Source organism: Mesocricetus auratus, unplaced genomic scaffold (assembly GCF_017639785.1).
Source record: "Mesocricetus auratus isolate SY011 unplaced genomic scaffold, BCM_Maur_2.0 Super-Scaffold_100022, whole genome shotgun sequence".
Taxonomy (NCBI): domain Eukaryota; kingdom Metazoa; phylum Chordata; class Mammalia; order Rodentia; family Cricetidae; genus Mesocricetus; species Mesocricetus auratus.
Window position 1 is genome coordinate 12,440,975 of NW_024429203.1, and position 19,313 is coordinate 12,460,287.

The 19,313-nt window shown below is 44.9% G+C and overlaps 1 protein-coding gene across 4 annotated transcripts in view; it reads left to right on the forward strand.

Annotated features, from left to right (window-relative positions):
- Positions 1 to 15,364, forward strand: part of Ets1 (ETS proto-oncogene 1, transcription factor) — a 121,758-nt gene extending 106,394 nt beyond the window's left edge. For all 4 annotated transcript variants that reach the window (XM_013123931.3, XM_040730262.1, XM_021235540.2 and 1 more), the window contains 2 exons: positions 10,230 to 10,348; positions 11,737 to 15,364. In XM_013123931.3, the coding sequence (XP_012979385.1) occupies positions 10,230 to 10,348; positions 11,737 to 11,952 (335 nt within the window). In that variant the 3' untranslated portion in view covers positions 11,953 to 15,364. The remainder of the gene's footprint in view (positions 1 to 10,229; positions 10,349 to 11,736) is intronic.
- The last annotated feature ends 3,949 nt before the right edge of the window (positions 15,365 to 19,313 follow it).

Below are 19,313 nucleotides of genomic sequence, written 5' to 3' on the forward strand. Positions count from 1 at the left end.
AAATGGTAGGAATAACAAGTTCTGGTCTCATAGGCACATGAGAATTAGTTCATGGAATCACACAGAACTGTGTTGTTGGGTGCCCAGGAAGTACACCCAAAGTGACAGCTCGTTCCCACCTCATATTAATCTCTCATCCTTTCACCTTGGCAGTATAATTCTAGTTCTTTGAGGTCAGGAGATACATTTCACTTGTGGAATTCCAGTAACTGCTGACAGTATCAGGAGGCAAAGCAAGGCCTTTAATACCAGTTAGGCCCCATCTGATAAGCAGCCCAGGCTGCTATGTGTGTTAAGCTCCTACTGTGTCTCTGGCTCTTTCATGTAGTGATATTTGTTAACTTTTCACAAAAGGTATAAGCGGAAGCTTCTGTTTTTCTCATTGGACAAGTGTGGGATTGATTTTGAGGGGGAGGGGGTGAATGTCTAGACCAAAGCCACAAGGCACATAAGATGCTTCCCAAAGTTTTCACATTGTCTAGCTAGCAATTAAGAAGACATCCAAAATAGTGAGAAGCCGATAGAAAGAGATAGTTAGCTATGCAAGCAATGTGTGTGGGAGCATCTCCAAAGACAAAGAAGGAAGAGGGGAGGAGTCAGAGAAGCCTCCAGAACAAGCTGTGGGCCTGGACAGAAGGAGATTTGGGTAGGAGGTAGCTTGACTCTATCTGCATCTTAGCCTCTGAAATGAAATGGTTCAGCCAAGTTGGAGGGGAGTTTTGGTCACAGTTGCTCAGTGGACAGACCTCTGTTTATTACTGGTACGGGCCTACATGTCCCTTGCTGTGTCCTGTCCCTGGCTGTAACTGTCCCCAGGGAACCTGACCTTTGTATGAGCATGGTAGAGGAGGTCTATCTTGTCCCCTGCAGTAGGACATCTGAGCATCAGTTAATGTGATAGGCACATTGGACCTGACAACAGAGTGGTGGCATTTCAACAAGCTAGCATAGCTTTTCTGTCTGGCCCAGTGTAAGGTACAACTCATGATCATGTGTCTCCATGTCCATAGTGGCCCACGATGGGCTTTGGGGTTCTATGAATAATGTTGGTTGTAATTAACCCGGTGGTGTGACTCACATCTCCCTGATAGATAAGGAGAGTGAAAGTTCTCCTAGGATGACTGAATTCGAAAGTTTAGACTCTGAGAGGAGGGCAGTACCCAAGGTGTTTAAGAGAGTGCAGGACACAGCTATGTGGAGGAGTTTGACATTCAGACTGGGTGGAGCAGTTTCTTGTGAAGGTCTCTCCAGGCACCTTCTCTGGCCCCAGTCCTCCAAAGGCGTAGGCAGGACACTTTCAGCTCACTGCATTGTGGTGAACTTGGAGGGATTTATTTATTTATTTATCTGTCTATTTATTTTTCTGTAGCTCCATGCTACTCTTAATATTCTGTTTCATGTTCCAAAAGTCTGTTCAGGAACTGGGAGCTGGCTAAGGACTTATAAGAGCTAGTACACACTAATGCTCACTTAGGAAACAGTGCCTTCCCAAGAGTTACAATGGGCCCCACAGCAGTGTTCTTCATTTGTAAGACGCAGGGTAACCTCTCCCCCAAAGTTAAATCAGTCCCAGAGATGGATTGCCAGAGTTACTTTTCAGAGTCTTTAGGTCTTGGCTTATAGCCCTAAGAAGTCGACCCGTCTTCCTTTTGTCTGCATTCCTAGGTACCCAGAGCAAGGTGTTCCCTTAAGGGTTTCTATACAGGTAGAAAAACAATTGTCCGTGGGTTTAGAGCACCGTTCTCTCCCTAGCCCTGACCCCAGCCGGAGCCCTCTCTGGTAGCTTCTTAAAAGGTCTGTTCCCTAGAAAACACCAGGAGGAAAAGCCTATAAAGAAACCCACTTCCTGGCTTGAGGCTCCCTGACACTGACTGGCTGTGCAAGCTCACATGCAAGTTAGGCTGCCTGCGGCCTGACAACATCTGTGGTGGGCTTAGAGCAAAGAGGTGGCTGCACCGAAATCAGCAGTTTTCAACCTGTGGGGTGCGACCCCCCCGAGGGGTCGCATATCAGATATTTACATTATGATTCATAACAGTAACAAAATTACAGTTATGAAGTAGCAATGGAATAATTTTGTGGTTGGGGGGGTTCACCACAACATGAGGGACTGTATTAAACTGCTTAGATGTATTAAACAGCGATTAGGAAGGGTGAGAACACTGATCTAAATGGAAGCAGCCCCCTTTTTAAGAGCATGGAGCAGTCTTGTTTCGCCCACTGCTGCCCCCCACATGGGGACACTTGAAAGCCTGCAGGTGTGCGGAGCCTCAGAGAAAACGAAGGTCTTTCATCACACGTTAAAAATGTGTCACTGCCCAGCGAGTCTCACCGAAACCTGTGCCAGGTGGGCCAGCTTTGCTGCCCACTGCACTTGGTGGCCTGGCCAGCTTGCCTAGACCTTGGTAGCTAGACGGGGTGGCCGGCTTCTCAGTCGGTGCTGGTGGATCATGTTTGTGGGAACAATGGTGGGTAAGGTGGCAGGGGCTTGGGCCAGGGCATGAATGATTAGGGAAAAAGCACAGGGAGGAAAGAGGACCTGTCGTGACCCAGGTTTCCCCGAGCCAGCGTGGTTTGCAATGTTTTCCCTTGCAAAGTGGTTTGCTCTGCTGCCGCTTCTGTTGTGTACAGACTTTTAATCAGAAGAAGGGTTTTGTTCTCATCCTGAACTTAAAAAATTTTTCAGTGGTCAGTCTCTCAAAATATTTTTAAAGTTGTATTTATATGATGACTTAAAAAAAACTCCAGAGTTTCTGCTTTTTTGAAATTGCCATAAGAAAGTTTGATTTCATTCTTGGAAGCATCATTCAATTTTATTTAGGAAGTATGTGGTTATTTCTTTGAAAATTCGGGTTTTACAGATACCTTTCCAGCTGTCTTGTAGTTTTCTATATGATTCCAGTGTTGTGTCCTGTTGTTCCCAGTTTGCTCTACTCTGAGGTTGAGTCCTTAGTGTTCTTGCTCTCTTCCTTACCCCCCCAATGTTTATCTAATAAAGACTTAATTTATATGTCAGTAAATTAAAGACATGCAGAAATTACTGTTTCCATTTTAAGAACAGGAAAACGAAGCCCAGAGAGTCTGAGTTACATCAGATTTCATTTGAACCAGGGAGAAGTAAAATCAGACATCTATAAGGGTCACTGCCTATGGGGGCTTCCTTAGGGGTGGGACATACATTTGTGTGCCACTTCGCAGTCCTTCATTGCCTGCCTGCCTGCCATATAACATGCTTTTTTTAAAAAAAGTGTTTTGAAATACTCCCCCCATTGGAATGGCTGTGTGTGTGTTGGGGGGGGGCAGATCTGGGGGCAGACATAAGATGAATCTGGCTTTAATCTATTTGAGAATGTTTTCCAACTTTTCCTACTGTTGGATGCTGGTTATCTCGGCAATAATTGGATGCAGGTATCTGGATTAATTTTCATCCGTGTGTTTATCAAATGTAGCTTCAATGGTCTCTTTGTAGAGCTCGTATTCTACTCTTGAGTTCCTAGGCATCTATACAGGAACATATTTATAGGATATAGGACAGCAGGGACTTAATTAAATCAGGGCATTGTGTTCAAACTGTAAAACATACCATACTTGGGTCTTGTTAGAGGTGAGATGGGTCAGGACCATGGCACCAGAAAGGTGTAGCATAACTCAGAAGAATCAGGAGGTGACGGCTCTAGGCATAAAACTGAGCTGGGATGTCAAATCGTCTTTGCTCTTTCCTTTCAGAGTTCTTTCCAGGCCTAGAGTGCCAAACCACAGAGCAATATCATCCTGAAACAGAGCCTTATGCAACTTCTCTGATATACAGCAAGAAACTCTTGGATGATTTGTATTTAATTGGCCCCTCAACACGATGACTTAATGGAAACTAAGATTCTGTAGTTGTCTGTGACTTAGAAGTGTGTATGAGACTCTGAAGTCACCCACCCCACCTCGGAGACAGGTGCTCCTTGGGGTATAAAAAGGGAGGGTATGCTGAGCAGACGGGTCATTTCCGGACTCCGGTGTTCTGTTTTTGCTGTCACCGTTGACTGTGGGCAGAGACACCTGGCTGGAAGGGAGGGGCCAGTCAGGCTTATTCGCTGTTTTAGGGCCACCTGGCAGATGTGTGCTCTCAGGACAGAGTCAACCCCGTTGCAGGGGTGATCAAGCATGAGAGTTTCATAGGTTAAAATAAATATGCATCCTACCCACACTGAGGTATTCAATTTGAATTTCAGAGTAGGACTAAAGGACATCAGCTTCTTAGAGCAGCATGAACCCCCTAAGGACAAGAGGTGTGGTCACTTTATTTTGGGAGCATGTTGATGCAACATAGCCTGGGTGTCACCCATATTTTGGTCCCAAATATAATTTAATAGAGAGAGGTCTTCAGGCACCTTTCAAACCTGTATGGCTCTCTGTCTCTCTGCCTCTCTCTCTCTCCCTCTCTCCCTCTCTCCCTCCCTACCTCCCTCTTTCCCTCCCTTCCTCTCTTCTTCCCTTCCACTCTCCCCCTCCCTCCCTCCTTTCTTCTTTTCTTTTATTCCTGAGGACTATGATTTTGGCAAAACCATTCATTAAATGTTGAGGTACCATGCCAGGATGCCAGGTACCACAAACATAAGGATACAAAATTGGAGGCATTCAACAAAACACATTGCTAGAGCTGATGTGTGTGCTGGTAAGGAGGTGTCCTAGACTTTAGGAATGAGAACAGGGACTTTCCTGGGAACATGTTTTCTATTGATGAGAAAGAGATGAACCTTAAGCATACTATCAAGTCTTGGTGTTACAAACGACAGTGAAAGTGTCTCAGAGATGGGCAGATGGCTCAGTTGGTAAAGTGCTTGCCTCCCAAGCAGGAGGAACTGAGTTTGATATCCAGATCTCTTGCATCTACTTAAAAAGCAGGGCATGTTGATGCACATTTGAAATCTCAGTACTGGGGGGTGGAGAAGACAATAGGACCCATGGAGCTCTCTGGCCAGCTAGTTTAGCCTAATTGGTGAGCTCTAGACCAGTGTAGACCCTGTTTCAAAGGAGGTGGGCAGTTTCTTTAAGTGTCATACCTGAGGTTGTCTCCTATCCACTACATATGTGTACACATGCATGTGCAACACCCTTCACATGTGCACACACACACACACACACACACACACACACAGTGTTAACAAGAAACCACAGTGAAAATATAAGCAGTCTGCCTGGACAACAGCTGTCTAATATTGACTCCATCTGTATGAACTCAGCTGTCCCATGTTAGCCTCTTCCCAGGACACAGGTGATAGATAGATGTGAACTCTGGGTTGAAGCAGAAATGCAGAAGGGATAGAAGAACCTGAAATTTAATTCCCACCCCTCTTTGCCAGCTTTGAGGTCACTGCCATGGGCAGGTAGTCTGCAAACCTAGGGAGCAAAAGGAATGACTGTGACACTTGATGACTTAGGAGGATGAGGCAGGAGGATTGCAAGTTTAGTGAGAGCCTGTCTTAAAATACATGCATACATATATAAATAGATAAGTAAGTATATAGTTGATAGCATAGCTCAGACTTAGAAAACTTGTCTAGCATGTGCAGGGGCCTAGGTGTAGTCTCCAGTTCTGTAAACAATAACCAAAACCAGAAAATCCCAACCAAACAAGCCAGACACATGAGTGCACACGTATACATATACAGGCATACACTTTATATATTTTTAGCTTAATTTGGTTGTTAGCATCAGAGTCAGTGACCAAAAAAGCAGAGGGCATCAATAACCAGTCCTCATTGACATAGATGGTAGGCCTTGCCATATCTAGATAAAAACAAGAGACATAAAAGAGGGCCCAAATGAGCAGGAATTTATATGAAGCTGCCTCTGATTTGTGGCCTCTCCAGGGTCCCCTGGAGGGCAGTGTGCTTGGTGTTCTTTGTCCCTTGCCCAGACCCCTCCATGGGCTTCTTCCAAGTGTTGATCATGCTTCGCAAACTAGGACTGCCAGCGTTGTATGAGAACTTTCCTCTCATCTTGAGGCTAAGAAGGAAGAGCAGGCAGAGGAAATTCCCTGACTTGGGTGGCTAGAAGAGGGCAGAGCAGGGTGTACGAAGTTGACTCGGGAGATGGGAGCAAGATGGGAGCTGGGCTCTGTGTGTGTGTGTGTGTGTGTGTGTGTGTGTGTGTGTGTGTGTGTGTGTGTGTGTGTGTGTGTGTGTGCTCCTCATGCCCCGCCTTGGAACCTCCTTCTAACAGGGACCCCTCTGTTGTTGTGGCTCCGAGCTCCACTGGAGCAACATATTTTCCCAGTGATGCCACTGGATTCCTGATGTGTGACACCGCAGGGCAGCATGGTGAAGGGTGCCGTTGACTGCCTTGGGGCCCCAGACAGGCCTGCCATTGTGAGTCACATTTAACATGTGAGCTTCCCTTTCCATGGCTGGCACTATTCTTAGTACCAGTTTCTGCTCTGGGGGACAGAGGTTTGCTGGGACTACAATCATTTTGGGTAGGTGGATGGGGCCAGGATCAGGGAGGGGAAGCTTTGAAATTTCAGAGCATGTTGGGGCATGGGCAAAGGAAGGAGGCTGGAGCCTGAGGGTGTGAACAGGTCTATGCTAAGCAGTCCAGAAATGTCCTCAGGAGACCTGTAACAGGGACTGCAAATCTCATTCATGAGTCTGGGGCGTGGACTTGGATGTGGCTGGCAGATATGCAAAAGCCAGTAAGCATTGCAATCCCAGAGCTGCCTTCACACTTGTGTGTCCATGAGGACCCAGTTTTCCCTCCATAAGTGAAGGGAGTGAGGCTGATGAGTTGCCTTAGGAACGAGGTCCTTATGACACTCTTGAGGAATGAGGTAACCTGGGAGTCACAGTTCTGTACCCTTCCTCATTCTGTGGCTCTCTCCAACAAAAGGGAAAGCTGTAGAAGTCAGTGAAAAAGCACCTGTGGGGAAGTTTAGTTTTAGGAGGAACCATGGTATTGTCTTGTTGGGTATAACAGTATAGGTTCCTTTCCCCCTCCTTTTGTTGGGTAGGAGAGGAGTCTTACTATGTAGACAGGCTGGCCTTGAACTCTCACCTCCGATTCTGCTTTCTGAGTGCTGGGATCACACACAGATAAATGCTAGCACACCTAAATGCCAGGGTGCCATTGGAGGGATGCATCTGCTAACCTGTTATTTCTGCAAGAATCCCAGGATTGAAGCTTGAATTGACATCACTGCTCTCTACATTGTCTTGTTAATCAAGCCAGAGATATTTCTTCCCAATCAAGCCCCTCTCCTTAGGCACCTACTCTCCATATTTACATCCCTTTTTCTTTTTGGTAGATGTGGAATAAAGACCTCAAGAGCAGGTGGCCCTAGGACTTGGGTTACCAGTGCCCAGAGTAACATTTTTATGTTCCCTCTGAATATAGGAAAACTTACAGTGAGGAAAAAAAATCTTCTTGGGCAAGGATTCACCTGTCCCAGCCACATTCAGACACGAGTGGGCAGATGCGCAATACTCTTTGAAATTTAAGCGACACTGTCCTCTGAGCTGGGTACTGATTATATGATTTGAAGTACCCTTTTCTGTCCCAGCCTCAAGGGGAGGAACTGCGCTGTGCTCCTGAGCCTTCCTCTTTAGGACCTGCAGATATGCTTGCTATCCACTCCCAATGCCCAGGACCTGCGCATATGCTTGCTACCCCATCAATGACTAGGACCTGCCTGGGTATTCCCGTCTCTCCATCCCTTTCCTCAGCTCGACATTCACTTTCTCTTTGAGAGAGACTTTTAAGACAGTGTGAGAGAGGTTTTGATACTGTAAAACTTAGCCATTGCAGGGGGCCAGAATGGGTCAGCAGTGTCACTTATTGGGGCAGGGACCCAAGTTAGTAGGTGGTGTGTCTCTCAAGAGTCCTGTGACTATACTGTGAGAGGCAAGGAACTTGGTTCCTGACAGTCAGATCCATTTAGCACTTGGGTCACTGCAACCAGGCAGTCAGTTTAGTTAGGTCCTTGGCTTTTGGTTTGGACAATGTAGTCAAGAATCTTGACCTAGGTGTTCTACTTCTCCTCTGAATGGCCTCATCCAAGTTAGCTTAACCATTCTGTGCCTTATGTTTTCTTCCCCCTAAAAAGTAGTAGAAACCAACAGACTAACAACAGCATCTATCCCATAGAGTCACTGAGAATTCAAAAGCAGAAGGTAAAGCATAGGTGTATCTAGTGTAGTGAAAGCCATGATGAACTGTGGTTCTCGTTGGTGTTTTCTTAGGGGTTTTCTCAGATCTGAGGTCTGTAGTGTTGATACAGAGTAATCAAAGAACTCTGATGTCAGCTTTTCTGTGTGTATCTCAGGGGTACAACTGGTTGTATAAAATCACTGACTGAGCATCACCAGGAAACTAATTGACATTGGGGCCATTATAGGCCTTTTCCCAAGAGTAGTTTGCTTTCTTAGCTCCTAGGTCACTGACAAGGGCTTCTTAGTGGCTCTCTCATTTGCCATGTTTAGCTTCCAGCAGCTGCTGACTTAACTTGACTTCCAGGAAATCTGATCACGTATCTGGGTTGTGTACTAAGTGTATTTCTACACAGGTAGATATGGACTGAGAGAAGGCTTTATAATGCTCTGGGTTCTTTTCTTCAGATAATTCATTTGCTTGGAAGGCATTTGCGGAATGCTTTCATTCTTAGCTATGGATCTTGCATGGCTTCACGGAGCCAAAGGTATGTTCTCAGTGTGGTGAGGAAGCGCTGTTTCATTTACCACATGCAGCTTGTGTGTGCCGTGGAGAGACTGAGCTCCTTCGGCTGCATATGTTGGTGTCTGGCCCTACATACTTTCTCCTGCGGTGTTGAGAAAGGCTGCCCTGGTATTTTGAGTCTAGCTTTGGAGCAAAGTCGCTTCATTTTTCTGAGTACCAGTAACTTAGAAGCAATAGGGATGCCTGAGCCCCACTCTCGGCCAATGTGGGGCAACTGTCTATGAGCACACCTTGAAGGAGTATACGATAGAATAAGAGGTGAGCCTCACCCCGCATAGCAGACATTCCTTTCTTGATAGAGACAATTTTAAAGTCTGTTTCCTGTTGATTTTGAGTTTGTTTTAGAGCAGACATGTAAAATTTTTAAGTTTAGGCACTAGAATATTAATGTCATAAGGTGTAGTATAGATACTTATCAAGAGGTGCTGGCAGGAAAACCTATCTATCTAGCCATATCCATAAATTAGATATTGATGTCTTATCATTTCATAGTAGAAAGATAACCTAAAAGGAAGATATGTAGACTAAATCCTTTAGAATAAGAGATTTTACTATTAGGGTACACTAGGCCTTCTAGAGTTACGCTCTTGTATAGGTAGCCAGGAGGAGAGACAGGCACATATATATGGAGAGAGAGAAAAAAGGGGGGGAATTGATATAGTGAGAACTAACCCTGTGAAGACAATACAGGGCAGTCCTCACCTGACCGCTGAGGAACCCTTGGGTGGCAAGCTAATTCCTCACATAGTGGCAATGCATTCCTTTCCTAGTCCTGGCCTGGAAGTGGCAGGGTGGAGCCATGGTAGAGAAAATTATTGTGACTGAAGGGCATCAAGTGCCTGTTTCTTGTGAAAGGATACAGGCATGGAGACAATCCTTCTTCACACAGGTCAGGGCCAGAAAGCCCCTGCTGTGGAAAAATACCTCTGAGCTTTGATTTCTGCCTTGACCTAACAAAGACTTTCCTTTCTTCTAAGGCAAATGTAATGACTTAGTGTTTAAAGGCACATAAAGCATTCCCTGATAGACGTGGTGGCATGCCCTTGTAATCATAGCATTAAGGAGGCAGAGGCAGGTGGATGTCTGGATCTGAGGCCAGCCTGGTCTGCATAAAAAGTCCAGGTCAGCCAGGGCTACATAGTGAGTACCTTTCTCAAACCAAAATAAACAGAGAAGCAGCCAAGGTTGAACTTCCTTAGAACATCTTCGAAGACAGACTGATTTTCTTTCCAGAGTTTGCATAGCAATTAAAAGAGAGTGGCCCTGAAATTAATGCAGGCCCGGCAAGTGAAACAGTACCTCACGTGACTTTCCTAGTTTCTTTTGAAAGGATGATGTGCACGTGCTCTGAGCTCAGAGTGCTTGCTCCAGAGTTTGTGCTGAAGCTTGTTTCAGTTTTCTCCTCTCTAGATGGGCAGAGGGGAGGGGTGTGGGGCTGCTATGAGGTGGGACTAGCTGCTGTGAGCCTTGAGTCCCTGTTGTTAATGATTCACTGTGCCTTGTGCTTGCAGGCAGCGGGCCGATCCAGCTGTGGCAGTTTCTTCTGGAATTACTCACTGATAAGTCTTGCCAATCTTTCATCAGCTGGACAGGAGATGGCTGGGAATTCAAGCTTTCCGACCCAGATGAGGTAAGAAATGCCTGAGTCCCAGGCTGAGGCAGGGCGAGAGAAAACCCTGGGATTGTGACCCCCTGGGCCTGGATTACAAGCTCAGCTCTGCTGCTTCTTGCTGGTCCCGTGGCCCCGGAACGAATGAGGCAGCCTGCCCGAGCTTCAGCTCCATCGTTCCAGAACAGAAAGTATGCAGACTGTCCGTTTGCTTTCGGGACAAACTGACCACATACATCAAGTCCCAGTACGAAGTTGGCCCTTCATCAATAGAGGCACCTTCTGTACCACTCACCATCTTCCTCATCACTGGCTCTGTGGGTGTGAGAGGCCTTGAAAGATGGGCGTGCTTTATTCACTTTCTCCTCCTTTTGTCCCAGAGTGCTCCTTAAGAGGTTGAACTGTGCCACACCCGATTCCCCTGCCAAAAGTGAGTGGATGTGAGAGAGGAGATGCTTCTCCTGGCAGACGTGAGAGAGTGTTTACACCCCGGTACAGAGAGCATGCCTCCTGCCTCAGAATGCTCTGCCCTCCCCTCCCCACCTCCCTGGCCAGTTTTGTGCTTTCAAATTAAGGATACCAGCTTGTAATGTGGACTAGAGGGGTGTCTGTCCTGTGGCTCTTCTTTTTCCTTCAAAATAAAGCATTTTAACCTTTTCCCATACAAATTTAGAGTCACCATGTTTTCATCACTTTAAATAACTAAATTGAGTCCAACACGTGGAAACTAGAACTTAGAAATTCTGTTGCAGTCATGTGTATGGAATGGGGACCGCATGCTAGTAAGAGGAATATCCTGGGCTCAGAGAGACAACACAGTCTCACCTACATTTGGAAACTGAATTGCGGGCCCCATAGAAGTAGAGAATAAAATGGTGATTATCAGAGCTTGAACAGGAGGAGGGGAAAAGGGATGGAGGGACTGTGATTACTGAAGCTAAGGGTAATGTGACAGGAAAAGTAACTTTAGAGTTTCTTTGGTATTGTAGGGTGACTGTAGGGCAGTCATCAGATATTTCAGAGTGGCTGATGGGGGTTATTTTGGATGGTCCCCAGGAAGTAATGGTGAATGTCTGAGGCTAAAGACATGCCGTTTAACCAGATCTGATCATTATTAAAATGCAGCACTGTGCCATCCACATCATCCACGCTTAGCTAAAATACTCTCTGAATTTCCATGGCTTCCTAGTGTACATTCCATGTGCAGTTACTGTGGACAACGCAAAATATTTTTAAGAAGAAAAATGGAATTCAGAGGAACTAACTCAGAACTATGTACACATGCAAATTTTCGAGCATTCTATTTGACTATCATGAGTCATGATGGATGTGTAGAGGTGCATTTCCTGTATTCTGGTATTACCCTACAGACTTTTAACCTGCTTCTATTTAATTTAATTTTATTTCAGGTGGCCAGGAGATGGGGAAAGAGGAAAAACAAACCTAAGATGAATTACGAGAAACTGAGCCGTGGCCTTCGCTACTATTATGACAAAAATATCATCCACAAGACGGCGGGTAAGCGCTACGTGTATCGCTTCGTCTGTGACCTGCAAAGCCTTCTGGGATACACCCCTGAGGAGCTGCATGCCATGCTGGATGTGAAGCCAGAAGCTGACGAGTGATGGGCACAGGAAGGACTGGGGGAACCCTGCTGAGACCTTTCAAAAGACCATGTTGGCTGGACTCTAAATTTTTAATTGTTATTCTATGTTTTATTTTCCAGAACTCATTTTTCACATTCAGGGGTGGGAGCTAAGGGAGCTGTAGCTGTATTCCATTGGCCATTGGTGAGGCTGGAAAGAGAAAGTCAGGACCTCTGGGGTGGGTGGGGCAACAAGTTCCTGAGCAGATTTTTCAGGAGAGAGCTAAAGGTCTTCTGGGAAGCATGATGGGCCTGGCTTTGAGGAGGAAGAAGCAAATGTAAGAAAGCCCATCATGAGTTATGGATCTAAAAGCAGGAGGACTTGTCACATCACAAGTAATGAGATTGATGAGAATCAATCAATTTGGAGGGAGGGATAAAAACATTTTCTTCAGGGGATTACTAAAAAGAAGAATTATTAACCTTTCTACTTTTTGAAACAAAGATGGACTTCAATGGAGGGGGTCCAAATCTGTTTTTATGTTAAAGTTTATTTTATTAAATTTTGTGCCAGTATTTTTTTTCTTACAAAATTGTCTTAAGCTCTAAGGTGGTCTCAGTATTACAGTATTGTGAGTTTGTTCTTATCTGCTGGTTGAGGATTCTGTCACAGGGAAAGGCAACTGTTTATATAGACCCCATCAGAAAAATCAAAGCTCTGGGCTGAGATCAGAGACCCCAAACTCACATGACTTATACCTGAAGGAAATGAGTACTGATTCAGGAGCAGGGGAACTGTGCATGTGAATTCTACCTGCAGTTTGTATAAAATTCACATCCCTTTACTTGTCATTTAGAGGACTGTCAGGCTTTGGGCTTAGTGTTACTTAAGGGGCCTTAAGTCTTTGCACTGAATGTATTTTGCAGCTCTGATTTGGGACTGTTGTCAGCATAGGAACACTGTTAAAAGTCTTGGGAAGGAAATACAAGGAAGAAGATTAACCTGACTTTTGATTAAATCGCGACATGAGACATAGATGACTCAGAATAAAAGCTGTTTGCATGGGCATTACCCCTCGGGTGTTAAGCAAGCCCCGAATGCATGCCATCCCAAATGAACACTCTACAATTTCTTGTTTTCCCAACATCCCACAAGGTTGGCCCCTCCCACCTCAACCTCATTGTTCCGTAGAGTGGAACATAATGCTTTCTGATAGGTGAGTGGAAGTGTAATTTCAGACATCAGGACATGAATCAAAGAGTACAGACTTGCAGGGCTCAGAGGTCATGGGAATTCAGACAGTGTTTCAGTAGCATGCGACTTGGCCTCCTTTGGGAAGGCACAGGAGTTTGTCAGGACAGGACTGTATGCAGAGGAAGTGGTAGAGAGTGCTGGAACCTGGAGCTTGACCTATTATCTTGGTAGAATGCGAATGAAAGTCAGCTACAGATGAGAAGAATGACTTCAAGGAGCAAATACAGGGGAAGAAGCTTGGTGGGAGAATAAGGTGGTCCATAGTACTTAAATATGTTTTTAGTTCCCTCAAAGCTTAAATACAAAGAGTTAATTGAGGCAGTCATCTTCCTGCCAGTTGGGAGGGGAGACCTGAAAAGAATGTATTGGGAGTGAAAATAAAAAGCAAACAGGCCTGGTAGCATTAGAGTTCCTACCACTGTATACTTGCCTGGTTAAGACAATGATAGTGGATGTCATGAGAGAAAAGAGTCAATTGATTGAGGTGGGCATCTCCAGGCTGGCCCTTTTGGGGATTTCGCTAAGAAAATGAAAATTGTAACTACCTTGTATCATCTTTGTGAGATTTGATGGCTGACTCCCAGATTCCCTCGCAGACCCTGAATCACTAAGAACATAACTCTTGTCCATGGATGTTCTATACTGATTGAGTGGAGCATCCGCGCAAGAAAGCGAAGGCAAAACATCCCAGCTATATATTTTGATCTTATAGATGCAGGTGCCTTAATGAAGCTCTCAAAATATTTAGGAGCTGCTCAGGGAGTATTAGGTGGGATCATTTGGATTATGTTGTTTTATATTATGTGATCTTTGTTGGGCACTGGCAATGTGTGTGTGTGTGTGTGTGTGTGTGTGTGCGTGCGTGCGTGCACGTGTGCATGTGTGTATGTGTGTGTGTGTATATGCACACACATTTGTGTAAAGCTGCAGCTGAAATAATACTGAATTTTCTACTTAGGTCTGTCCACATTTCTATAATGGTGAAAGAGTACAGCCAGGGCCGATATCATTGCTTGCTGTTTGTAACAGGGCTTTAAAGAGTCACTTTCCCAAATAATCCTCCTCTCCTGTTAGTTCATGCTGAGAACTCCCCCTCTGTGAGTCTAGTACCTGCAGTCCCCATGGCAGATGAGATGTGAGGAAGTGCCTCCTTGCACCTCTCAACTCACTGACTTGGCAAGCTGCCCTTCCTCCCCAGGTCCACCATTTTCAGGATTTGTAGATAGTACATTAGTCAGACAGCTATGTTGTCCATCTGGCCAGATGCTCTTTCTCCTTTTGTTCAAAGGCCAGAGACCATCCCAGGAAGAGTGGCGGGTGGTTTATACACTGGAAATGTAGCAGCATTGTTGCATTAATGCTCTTTAAAAACACGTTAACTTCAGAGGAAGGATGAACAAATCTGATCTAGCTGGGTGACACTCTTGTTTTCCCAGAGAGATGCATTAACCTGTGTGTGGCTTTAGGCTCAGAGTCCGGGAGGAAGGAGCTCCCTACATGGAGCTCTGGTTCTGTGGCCGTGGAGATTGATGGAAGCATTTCTAGATCAGAGACGCTCTTCCTCACTTTGGAGACCAACGCTCTGGGTTTTAAAGCATTAACCTTCGTGGTGGAATCACGCCTTCTCTCTTCCAGTCATGCTGTGCATGCTGCTTCCTCTGTTGGGGTCTATATAAATTTGTTGAACTCTTACGTACATTCCAAAGACGTGTCAAGGAACCACAAGTATATGTATACAAGTACATATATGAAGTATATATGTTAAGATGAAATTATCTCTATCAGGAATACTGCCTCAGTTATTGAAATTTTTTTTAAAGAATACTTTTTTTTAAGCTGAGAATTATTGGGGTAAAAAAGATGTTATATTGTGTTTGACTATTTTCCAACTTGTATTTTCATATAATTTATATTTTTTAAATGCTGAAAACTTAAAAGCGAGATTTAAAAAGGCAAGCAGGTGCTTTTTACCAATCAGAACTGAGGTAGCTTAGAGATGTAGCGTGTGAGTGTCTATATGGTTTTTGTTTTTTTTAAACAAATGCAAAAAAATTCTTATGGGGGAGTTTTTGTTTGTTTCTTTTAGTAGCTGATGCTGGCACATCATTTTGCTGGAAAGTTTTTTATATACTGTAGCCTGATTTCATATTGTATTTTAAACTGTGTGAAATTAAAGAAACAAAGAAATTCATTCATAGCGAGGTGGCTCTGGCTTGATTCTTTCCTGTCTGCATCATGGGAAAATGAGGAGAAATTAATCAACCAGAGGGGGAATGAAAGCACAGAAGAAATGTGGTTTAGTTCCTCAGACCCTGCAGCTTGGGATCATTTCAGATAAAGATGGACTAATAACACGTTAGAGATAAGAGGGACACAGTCTTAGCCTCCCCCCCGTTTCATTCATCATTTATTGCATCCTTTGTGGATGAACCAGGCTTTGTTAAACCCCATCTCTTCATGTCTGAGGCAAGAAAAATTGTAATGACTTCACGGTAGCCATTGGAGTCCAGCTAGATACAGTTCCGGATGCTAATGTAGACAGAAGACAGTGTTCTGGTTCCTTCTGATGATAGCTGGGTTCTTTGGCAATTTGGGCTTATCACATCCATCATTTGGCTCTGACCCTTCCACTGGGGTGGCGATTCGAGAATTATCATGTCTGTTAGGACCCCTTCCAACCTGTTATGAGTAGAATATGTACTTCCAAGTGTTTCGGGGGGAAGAATGCTTAGGGCTGCATTCTCCATGCTGCTCTTTGTTGTTGAAACTGTAGAAGGTGGATGTTTTTAATTAACACCAACATTTGCAACATGAATCCAAACTCACAGCTGGAAAGAGAATTTTTGCTGAATTGTTCACAAAGAGAACTCTGTTTTTGGAAAATCTGTTTCTTCAGCCCTGGAACTTGAAGTTTGCTGAGCACACGTTAAACACAGATTGTGTGGTCTAGTGGTCAGAGAGCCCAGCTGGCCAGGAGAATAGCTTTGGTCTTAGAAGCCTGATGAAGTTGCCACTACTAATGGGCAGATTTTCGGGGAAAGGGTGTTGTGGTCCTCAAATTTTGTGCTTTTCAGCTGTAAACCTGGGCAAAGGCACTACTCCCAAGCCAACCTGAAGCCACATCTGAGATCTTCTGTCTCTGAATAAACAGTGCACAGAGAACAGATTCCAGGTTCAGTCAAGGCGTTGGGCGAAAAGTGTTCCAAGTGGACATTATTTCTCAGAGTGTCTGACTACATGCTGACCACAGGGAACAGCATAAGGCATACATGAATGAAGTGAGCTTAGGCTCTTCTCTACAGCTGGGGAAGTCACATTTCCAATGGGGAATTCTCAGGCAGCTGGACTTTGTTGTTCTCTTAATGACATCAGTGAGACTCTGTACTGATGCCATAGTTGAGGGAAATGGCAGCAAGACAGCAACAGTTGTAGGACTGGGAGGGATGGGACCAGGTAAGGTACAGGAAATGGAGAGAGGAGTCATTTTGAAGGAGGTGGTGATACAGAGTCTTGACATGCTTTCAGAAGGTGGTGGGATAAGATGTGCCAAGAGCTTTGAATCCTACTGTCATGATGGTACAGCAAATTACCAAAACAAAGCTCTGAAATGCTTCCTTCCTCTTCATTGATCAGCTGATACCCATTAGTCTGTTTTCTGTAGCTACAACAGAATAACTGAGGTAAGTAGTAGAGAAAAGAGTTTTCTTCAGTTCATAGTTTTGGAGAGCAAAGTTCAAGGTGAGTGGCCTTATGTATTTGACCTCTGGTGAGGACTTGAGGGTGGGTGGCATCATGTTGGGAATGTATGGACAGAGAGACCTTACCTGATGACATAGGAAGTCACAGGGATCCTGGGCCAGGCTTGCTATTTTCATAGTAACTCCATGGGAACTAACTAATTTTTCAAGAGCAGCATGAATCCCTTCTGAGGCCATGTGCTCTGGACCTTACTGCTTCCCTCCAGAATCCATCTCTCAAAGGTTCTACCACCACACTAGGAATTAAACCTCTGGCCCATGAGTCTTTACATGACAGATTCAAACTATATCCAAACCATAGCAAGAGTTTTCCATCATAGTGAAGTGTAACTGTTTTAACCTAAAAAGCAATTGTGACATGTACTTTGGGCAAAATAAGAGAGAGCATATAAACTTGTGGTGACACAAAAACATCCCATGATTGAGATGGTTCATTTGTCCTTCAAATTGTAGAACCCACTGGCATAGCGCAAGTGACTGTTCTGTCATAGTTAGGAGCTTTGCATGGGCACTCAATAAGCTATCTCCTTTGGATGAGTGGGAATCTCCTATTTCATCCCCCAGTGGGCCAGCCCCCTGCATCTTCATGCTTGCCTATTTCCTGTAGAATGTGAGTTCATGGCTCTTCGGTAGATACCTATCCTCAGTCCCTGTTTATTTGACTTGAAGCTTATTGAATTCAAGAAACTCTAGTGGAAGAGAGTACAAAAGGTCATCAGGGTCATCAGTGAGCCGTCTGACCTCTAGGGCCCTGTTCTTTCCATTATGCCTTGTGGTTTCCATAGAACTTGAAAGACTTTCTTTGAGGGCCAGTGTGATGGCTCACCGTCTGTGGCAGCCATAGTCCTGGTACTAAGAAGTATACTCCATCCTCTAACCATGGAAGAGGACAAAGTCTCCTCTCAGTCAGGATGCTCTTCAGCCTTCATAATGCTCCCTGGCCTCTCCCTTTCTGCAGAGTCCACCCTGGAGGTGTTTTGTGATGTGGTCTGTTTGTGCAGAGTCACTTCTCTGCTTCAGATTGAGAGATTCCTTGACTCGCTAGGACCAGCCCTAGTTACTTGGTGCCTGTCTCATTTTGCCTTAGGTTATTGTTGGTTTCTTACCACCCAAAGGGATCCCTCCAAGCCGGGCGTTGGTGGCGCACGCCTTTAATCCCAGCACTCGGGAGGCAGAGGCAGGCGGATCTCTGAGTTCGAAGCCAGCCTGGTCTACAAAGTGAGTTCCAGGACAGCCTCCAAAGCTACAGAGAAACCCTGTCTCGAAAAAAAAAACAAAAAACAAAAAAAAACCAAACAAACAAAAAAAAAGGGATCCCTCCATGTTATAAGAGCCAACCTGGTTCTAAAAGCAACGGATAACAGGGAAAAATACTTTCTTGGTGCCTTTTGTAATGAGACAGATATTCCAGCAGTCAAATTACAGTACTTTTTGATCAATTGATGAAAAATCACAAGACTAAGTTGGGAGTTACACCCATTAATTGAAAGCTCAGAACTCAGGGGATAAAGTGGATCTGGCCTCTAACTTTGGGTCGATGCCATTTCCTGTTTTACTTAATGTCCCAGTCCCCGCCTTTGTTTCCATTTTCCTGGTAAATACATCTATCCTGGGAAAGTCACTCTTTTCAATTGCCTGGCATATCTCTATGTGCTGACGTCCAACCTAATGATAGCAATGACCATCTGCCCACATCGACAAGAGGAAATCTACAACGGCCAGGTCTTGTGACATGCTTCCCAATTCCCAAAGCCTGCAGGGGGTTTACATACCTGTCTCCAATCTCTCATCACTGTCATTCAACTCTGATGCTCTCAGTCACAGCATTGCACAGAACTTTGATGTTGGGTCTGCTCTAGTCACTCCCTGTGATATGTCATAGTGAGGCAAGGAAATTTTCAGCAGCCACTTGTGGTAATTACTAAGGTCAAGAGATGCCCAGTGTCTCTTCTGAGTCTCCTGCTTGACAATATCAGCTTAAGCCATTGGATCTGAGCCACAGCAGGCCACTGTAAGCTTTGTGTAGGCAAATGTGAAACTGCAGCTGACTCTTCAGGATCTGTACCCAAGATGTATCTGGAAATGACAAGTGAGCAAGATACTGGAAGTGGTACCAGACTTCACAGGCCTACAACACTGATAGTAACTATTGGTTTCCTCTGAGATTGCCTTGTTGAGACAAGACTCCTCCAAACTGCAGAAGGAAGATGGCATTGGGGACTTTCTATATACTTGGGGAATGGTGCAGTGTTCCTAAGAAATGGCGTCTGGCCTCACAGATCTCTGACATAACAAGTTCAACACAGAGCTGGGGATGTAGCCGGGTGATAGGGCACCTGTCTACCATGCTTAAGGTCCCGACAATGTGAATAAAGGAAGGAAGGAAGG